At 35.9% G+C, this 9144-nt stretch overlaps 1 protein-coding gene across 1 annotated transcript; it reads left to right on the top strand.

Moving 5' to 3' along the window:
• The first annotated feature begins 1332 nt into the window (after positions 1–1332).
• On the top strand, positions 1333–5784 carry si:ch211-213o11.11 (probable G-protein coupled receptor). The gene is made up of 2 exons (XM_056248598.1): positions 1333–1541; positions 4161–5784. Exon 2 carries the CDS (start codon positions 4263–4265, stop codon positions 5571–5573), a length of 1311 nt encoding a protein of 436 aa, XP_056104573.1. The 5' UTR covers positions 1333–1541; positions 4161–4262; the 3' UTR covers positions 5574–5784.
• Positions 5785–9144: the final 3360 nt, after the last annotated feature.

The raw sequence follows: 9144 nt of genomic DNA, 5'->3' as shown, positions 1-9144 counted from the left end.
GTTTACGTGTGTGTGTTTGCGCTACAGCGCGGCCTAATGGAGAGACGATACATTACATTACAGCGACCGCTTCAAATGAGCTGCTGTGTGATATATAACTGCATACCTGTGTGACAGAAACTGTCTATACGGGATAATAATAATAATTCATAAAATAATATACACACATATATACAAACATATGCAATAAAAACGAATACCTGCTACTACTACTAATAATATATCATAAATAAATAAAATACAGACACATTATGCAAACAAACGTATGCAATAAAAACACATAAATACTACTACTACTACCACTACTAATAATAATAATATATTATAAATAAATAAAATTAAATACACACACATATGCAAATAAAACATGTATAATAATAGTAATAATAATATATATATAAAATATTATACACACATATATTCAAATATATACATTAAAACTTGTATAATAATAATACACAAAATAATAAACACAAACATATATAAACATATGCAATAAAATGCATAACTACTACTAATACAAATAATAATATTATAAATAAATTAAATTAAATACACACAAATATCCAAATATATACATTAAAACACATGTATAATAATAATAATAATACATAAAATAATATATATATACACACACAAACACACACACACACACATATATATAAACATGCAATAAAAACGCATGACTACTTATAGCAATAGATCATTCATAAAATAATATACACAAATATATACATTAAAAACACATGTATAATAATGATAATACATAAAATTATATACACACAAAAATATGCGATAAAAAGCATAACTACTACTAATAATGTATTATAAATAAAATACACACATATATATATATACACACTAAAATGCATAACTAAGTATATTACTAATAATATTAATATAAATACATCAAATTAAATATACACATATATGCAAACATATGCAATAAAAACATAAGTATACTATTAATAATAATACATTATAAATACAATTAAATGCACGCATATATACAAACATATACACACATAATAATAATAATACATTTCACATATATTTTATCAATATTAACAACTTTATTGTTATTGTTATTATTTATTAAATGATGTAACTTATATTCTATTCAATTTACTTGTATTTGTATTACATATGTTTGTGTTACATATGTTTCTCTCTCTCTCTCTCTCTGCCTTTCTCTCACACACACTCTCTCTCACACACACTCTCTCTCTCTCTCTTGTTGAATGCACCTGCAGCTCTCGGGCTCCTCAGTGAGGGGAACTGACACACTGACTCTGTCCACAGATGATGCAGTAGAGTCTCCTAATGGACTGACCCTCACATCATGTACATCTGCCTCTGTAATGTCTTCCGCTTGTCTAAAGTGCAAAGAGCGCGGAGCCAAACACAACTCCATCAAGCTCTGCACACCACAGACAGAGTAAGTGCTGGATGAACTCGACACACTCCTCATGACCGACTGACAGATCCAGGATTTTGGGACATTTAATGATGATTGACCAGACTTAGTTGATGGACTTCAGGTGAGATTGTTTTATTGTCATGCTTTACTGTTTGTTTTAAACATTCAGCTTATTACTATAAAAATGCCGTCTCATAATTTATAGTCCCAAGTGTTAAAGGTTGAAATAATCCATGTATTCTCAGTAAACAACAAATTTGGCATAATTGATCATATATGCTGGACAACTACAGAAATGCTTAATGATAATTAAAAAAAAATTAAAGTATGTTTTTCTGGTTATTTAAAACCATAAACAATGTAGAGCACAGAATCCAAGTGCTTAGTTATTCTTTCTGATTTATTTTTGTATAATGCAACCTCACATTTAGAAGAAGTTTCAGTGCATGTTCATGTTGAGGTGTGGTTGTGTGTTTGTGTTAAACTACATAATAAATGCAGGGCATCTCTTTCATAACCCAAACCCTGCACATTGCACATCTGTTTATTATGACCAGACAATCTCTGCTGAGCAGAGAGAGATTACTGGCCGAGAAAACATCCCAGGATTAAAAATGTAAGTCACTGGTTTGTCTGAATAAGGGGGAGGGGGACTGTAGAAGTGTAATTTGTTGATTTCTAAAAAAAAAAAACCAAATCATCCACTTTTCACCCAGAAACTTCCTCTGAAGTTATTTTTCGCTTTGAAAATGGGGGTAGTGCCAGGACAAGGCATTAACAATCCATCAAGATAAACAAACTGATTAACTTAAAACACGCGGGTACGTTCTGTGCAGCCGTAATGGTGATGTAATCCAGCCGCTGTGCTTTTCATGCATTTCATTTTCAAATTACTCTGCATTCATTTTCTAGCCCTTATGGACATGTGCTGATGAGCTGTGACTATAAAAGATTAGAGATGCTTTATGATTATTGGCATGAAATGACTGGAAGAGATCATAATAAAGCTTGGCTGGTCAACAGAAGTACTGATACTGTAAAAAATAAAACAAAATAGAAAAATTACTGTCATCTTTCATGCTTAATGGAGACATTAAGCGTTAAAAGTTTCACCAAAGCTGCATTTATTTGATCACAAACACATACAAATGAAATATGATTGCATTTTAAAATAACTGCTTTCTATTTTAATACATTTTAAAATGCAATTCATTCCTGTGATGCAAAGCTGAATTTTCAGCATCATTACTCCAGTCTTCAGTGTCACATGATCCTTCAGAAATCATTCTAATATGCTGATTTGCTGCTCAAGAAACGTTTCGTATCATTATAAATGTTGAAAATTGTAACAATGTTAAAGTCTTTACTGTCACTTTTGATCAATTTAAAGCGTCCTTGCTGAAGAAAAGTATTCTTTTTTTTATCTTACTAATCATATATAGATGACATATATAAAAATGTTTCGACTTTTTGGGCACGTCATCTTAAGAGTCTGTGATGAGGAGTTGTCTAGGCATTACAGTGACAGTAAAGTAAGTGACATCAGTGAGATGATGTCTGAGGCAGTGTGAGAGTGATTATGTGCACAGTGAAGTCTGTGGCGTGAGCACATTGTAGTGATGTGCAGGTGACAGTGAGCTCATGCTAATGCTAATGCTAATGCCAGAGAAAGAGAAACCCCAGCAGCTGCAGCCAAACAAGTGAGCTCATTATGCTCCGCTTCAAAAGGTTAGAGCACCACGAGCACCATGAATTATTCCAACTGATCAAGCCTCTCTCGCTTTCTCAATGTTGAGCCACGGGTCCAAAAAAAGAATCACGATAATGCACTGGACATGATATGCTAATAACCTGCTGATTTAGATATGTTCCTAAAAGTACTAGTATGCTATCAACTGTTTCTGTAAATTATGCCATTTTGGACACCATAACGGTAATACCATGGTATTCTTTGACAGAGTTGAAGTATACCATGGTACAGTATATAAATATAGTACTGTTATATAGTAGGCCTACATCTGACACATCACTGTAACATGGTACTGCCATAGTATTTTTAGGCCCTAAACATAAGCAAAAACATATGTAGAGGTGTTGTAAGTTTTTTGAAAGATCAAGCTTGAAAAAATACAAAATGTATCATAGCTTGCTTTTGACTTTAGTCAAGAACTTTTTACTTCATTTTAAAACTGGTCAACCAGCATATAAAAAAACCAGCATTGTTCGGGTGTTACACACAGTCAAAAGCATTTATAATACTTAATTATGTAACTAATTTTCTATTTATTTTATTTGTGTTTTACTGCATATGTGTATATATTATGCACTTTGTAGTTTTATTTTTTACAGTTTTTCTGTTTATTTTATTTTATTATTACATTTTATTTAGTTAGCCAATGGCACAAAAAGAGACAACCGTACATTTAACCTATAATCAAAAGTGAACAACAAGCAATAAAAAATAGCAATAAAAGATCCCAAATGTGAATACAGAGTAAGAAAATTAAATAATAATAATAATTTAGTTATTTTATAATAATACACTATTTAATCTGGATATGAATTATTTAATAAAAAATGAAAAAGCACGTGATTTCCAAAGGGAACTATACAGTTTTTTTAAAAACAAGTAAAAAAACAAACATCTAAAATCATTTAATGCGCATTTAAATTGATAAACTCGACGACGTGTTCAAATGTAGTTATACTGATTTTGTGTTTTATATTATTCTTTCAACAGCGCTGACCTTTGACCTCCAGCCAATGAGTCCCCATTGCTGACCGGTGGAAGATGGAGAAGCCTGTGTTTCTGCGTTGTGTTGGGTGCGCTACACTGTAAACAATGGAGGCGTCTGGATTACCTCCGGCAGCAGAGCTTAACCAAACTGAACTTAATGAGACATTGAGTCATGGCCACCCTATGCATCTGGCTCCCAGCATGCAGTTAGGGAGCATGTCTAACCCACAATCTCGTTTACGAGACACGTCGGGGCTCGTAGTCATGGTGACTCTTAATGCAGTGGCACTCTTGGCCAACAGCGGTGTACTCGCAGTAGTAGTGAAAGTCCCCCACCTCCGCAAGTTCAGTTTGGTGTGTCACCTCTGCATCGTGGATTTGCTGTGCGCCGCCCTCCTCATGCCTCTCGGCATCGTCTGCGGCTCGCCCTTCTTCGCCGGCGTCATCTTCTCCGTACTCGAATGCAGACTGTACATATTCCTCAATGCCTTTCTCATATCTGCCTCTATCTTTACGGTTACTGTGATTAGTATCGAACGCTACTTCTACATCGTGCACCCCATGAGGTACGAGGCTAAAATGACCCCTTGGTTGTCCGCAGCTGTGATGGGACTCGTCTGGGTGGCGTCTACTTTGCTGGGACTTGCTACCGTCTTCGGATGGCCCAGTTATGGAAGTAGAAGCTCCATCGCCGCAACCCACTGCTCTCTCCATTGGAGCCACAGCGGACACCGTCGAGTATTTGCTATTTTGTTCTGCACGGTTTGCTTTTGCGTGCCAGCCGCCATTATTATTGCCGTCTACGGGCACGTCTATAAAGTCGCCCACACGGCTGCCCGGGAAAGGGGGCCGATCCCGAGCTGGACGATGGCGACCGCTCATCCGAAGCGTCGGTCTGATTCCGTCAACAGCCAGACTACAATCATCACCACCGGCACGAGCATCCGGAGAAATCCGGCCCCTCGCAGGAAGAAGAGAACACTGGTTGGCGGGAAAGCGGCACTTACTTTAGCCATCATCGTGGGTCAGTTCCTGCTCTGCTGGCTGCCTTACTTTGCCTTCCACCTGCATCTGTCCCTGGGATTCTCTCACAGTACCTCAGAAGAAGCCGAGGGACCCGTCACCTGGCTGGCGTATTCCACGTTCGCGGTAAACCCGTTTTTTTACGGGCTGCTGAACCGTCAGATCAGGGAGGAGTTGTGTAAGATGCTCTTGTGTTGCCGATCGGTCGGCAGGCCAGTGCGGCCCTCGGTGTCGGGCCACGAACGCTCAGGCCACGAAGACTTTTTCCACTTTTTGCACAGGAGCGGCGACAGGGACGGGGTCAGATGCAGCTACCACATGGCTACACCGAGGAGCACGCTGGACCAGACTAGTTTTAGGATACCGGGGCAAATACCAGAAGAAATTACCTAAAATATTAGAGGACATTGAGGAGTTACTCAAAAACATTCCAATTCATAATCATTTCTGTGATGCATTTTTATTACTTTACAAATGATGGGTGGTTTTTTTGCGCTTTTTAACTTTTCTTTAAAGACAGCATGAAATGAAAATTCTCCCTGTCTATTTTCTAAATGCATGTTATTGATCTTATTGTGAACGATTCATCCATCCCAGGGATCAACAGTGCTTAACATAGTAAAATGTATTTAGGAGCACATTTCAACAGGTTTGGGAAATGTAAAGTCATAAAAAGTCTTAAATGGTATACCAAACATCTTAATTATCATTTTAAAGGGCCACTGAAGTGCCTTGAAACGCGCAGCTTTGTATGATGCATTGACGTAATTTCCACTGAAACAGGAAGCTATTGAATGGCTCCTCCCCCTTTTCAAATGGCCAATAGCGTTTAGTTTACCTCACAGACTGCAGAGGTACGTGACAGCACCATGGAAACGTTGGATTCAATAGTAGATGTTTGTAAAAATTCTAGCCATTTCATTCTTAGCCATCGTACAGTAGGAAAACAGAATATAACTTGAGCGTTTGAGCAACTGAACAACCTATATTTCTCCGTGACGTGTCAATGGTCGCTTTGGCCTAGTGGTATTTATAGCAAAGGGGGCGGGACGCTTTAGATTCTAGAGAGCATTTGATTGGACAGAAGATGTGATGAGAAGCTGAAGTCCGCGATGCATAAAAATCCATGATCCATTTTAGCGGAAGTGAGGGACTTTAAGTTTCGAATGCTTATATCTCCTAAATGCGGATTTTGTCATTGTTTTGGAACACGACAGCTTATTTATAACCTTAAGGCTAACATATAGGTACTAAAAGCTAAAAAATAATAATTTTGATTTCATGGGGCCTTTTAAGAGATTTTAAATATCTGAGATGGAAAGAGGAATTGTGATACAATGAACAACAAATGCCTTTAATCCAATCGACAGCCATTGAGACCCAATGGCTCTGATCCAATCACAATTCTTCCTAGTGGTGACTCCGCCTTCATGTTTACAAACACAGAGATGATTAGGGTTTGAATGGCATTATGAACTGAAATGACCGATTTGTTCGCTAATCTTTTAAATGTCATCAAGCATAACCTTTAAATTAAACATAGTCAGGGTAGATGCCATATTTAATTCACATATAGGCCTACAACATTTGTTGTAAAAATGACCTCTCAGCCTTGTTTTCATTTGGAAAGATACTTATATATTTAATATTTATTTAAAATATGGCATCAGTCCTCCTGACTAAGGTTTATTAACATATTCAAAATTTTCTAAACACTTCAGCTTTTTGAGCATTACAAAGAACACCTTTTTGAGTAACATAAATGACAAAAATAACTTATAAAAAGTGTTTTGAATCAATTTATACATATTTATTTCTATTATTTAAAATGCACTTGGCTATCTGCTGTATTTCTTTTCCATTGTAGATATCACACACATGCATGGGATGAAGTAAGAAAGCCAGATAGTTTGGTTGTATAATAAAGACACTATAGTCACAGAAAGCTTGACAGATGCTGATTCAGTAGCATATGTTGAGTTGTGTTTCGTTTACAGCTCATTGTGCTGATTTATGTGGACCGTCTTTTTATCCTTATTTTGAATGGTGTACTATATGGAGCCACCCATTACATCATACAGTGTATTTATTTGCACTTTCTTTATTTATACAAAACAATGTGACCATTACTGTCTTTTGTTGTCATGGAGATGGATAAGAGCTGTATCCATGTTTTTATGGGAGGATGGTACTGTATAGAGCTGGTTTCTTGCCATTGTTTATTCAGATGTACATCTTCATGCAGGCTAATAGTTTACTCCACAGAGTCAACAAGTATAAGCCACATCATTATCAGTAACTAACATTATTTATCATTTAAAAGGTGGGGTCAGTAAGATTTTTTTGTACTGAAACTACTTTTTCTGCAAAGATGCATTAAATTGATCAGAATGACAGTAAAGACATTTAGTGTGTTAAAAAAAAATCTATTTACAATAAATGCTGTTCTTTTGAACTTTCTATTCATCTAAGAATCATTCAAAAGTGTATCAGTTTCCACAAAAATAGGAAGCAGCACAACTGTTTTTAACATTGATAATAATAAGAAATGTTTCTTGAGCAGCAAATCAGATTATTAGAATGATTTCTGAAGGATCATGTGACGCTGAAGACTAGAGTAATGATGCTGAAAATTCAGCTTTGCATCAGAAGAATAAATTACATTTTAAAATAGCTATATAATCAAGGAAAACAGCTATTTTAAACTGTAAAAATATATCACAATATTACAGTTTTACTTTTTACTATTTTTTTAATCAAATAAATGCAGCCTTAGTGAGCAGAAGAGACTTCTTTCAAAATCATAAAAAAAAATTTAAAAAGCATTTGTATATTTTTACTCATTCTCTGATATTCTTGTTCTCCTGCGTTTGAAAATCCTGTGACTTAGGCTATGCCAAATACGTAGGGTTAGAACATACTAAATCTGCCAGTTTCACAGTATTCATGTGGCAACTATTTAAACAGACGGTTTTAGCTGAATTCTGTGTAGTTTAGATCAGTTCAGCTCTCAGTATATCATCTGAAAGCATGTTTCATGTAATTATAGCTCCATCATTTTTAGGGACATGTTTTTAATTCTAATGGGAGATTTGAATGCAGATTAGACTTAACGGATAAAGCAAACTAAAACAGGGCGGCTGCCAAAAAAAATGTTTTTAAAAAGCGATGATCCAACCGCACAATCCAAACTGAGCAAAGGTGAACTGGACAAAATGTTACAAACTGGGCATGAGATTGACCAATGAAGGTGATTAATATGAGAGCTTTCCATAATGAAACACCACAAGGACATCTGACCAAGTACATACAAAAACAGATGATGAAACAGATGAAAAATATCACTGAAGAATGAACCTTTGAACTCCGAACCTTAAGCAGCACCGAGTATAACCAACCAGAACACCATAGCAACCACATAGCAACACCCTGGCAACCACTTACAACACCCTATCATAGCGGCTAGTTTTGCAAAGGCAACATCGCTCACATTTCTTCATAAAATGTAAAAATCGAGTTAGCTACAAAAATATTTCTGTTTTCTCAAAGGCAATACAAATGTATACAAAATCAAGAACATGTAAACAGTATGAATTAACGCGAGAGTGAACATTTTCAGGATTTATTGTTATGCATTTAGAATTTGCTATGAGATCAGCTGTTGGGTTATAAATAGAAACCAATGATCTGCTAATGGCTTTAGCAGTGAAACGCATTTTCCTAAAAGCATATTGTGAAATCTGCAGGAATTTCCCAAAAGCAAACAGAGGCGGTCGCTATTGGGCACGTGCGTGTGTGTTTGTGTAAACATTAAAGGGATAGTTCACTTTGAAATAAATTTTTGATATGTTTTAGCTTACCTCAAGGGCATCCAAGATGTAGGTGTCTTTGTTTCCACAGAAGTTAAAATTTTGATATTTTTAGGTCAAACCGTTCTTGTCTTGTCTTTGGTGGTGACCAAAGA

The sequence above is a fragment of the Rhinichthys klamathensis genome, unplaced genomic scaffold, assembly GCF_029890125.1.
Source record: "Rhinichthys klamathensis goyatoka isolate OS25496 unplaced genomic scaffold, OSU_Roscu_1.1 h1tg000056l_1, whole genome shotgun sequence".
Taxonomy (NCBI): Eukaryota; Metazoa; Chordata; class Actinopteri; order Cypriniformes; family Leuciscidae; genus Rhinichthys; species Rhinichthys klamathensis.
This window is presented reverse-complemented; position numbering and strand designations above follow the sequence as displayed.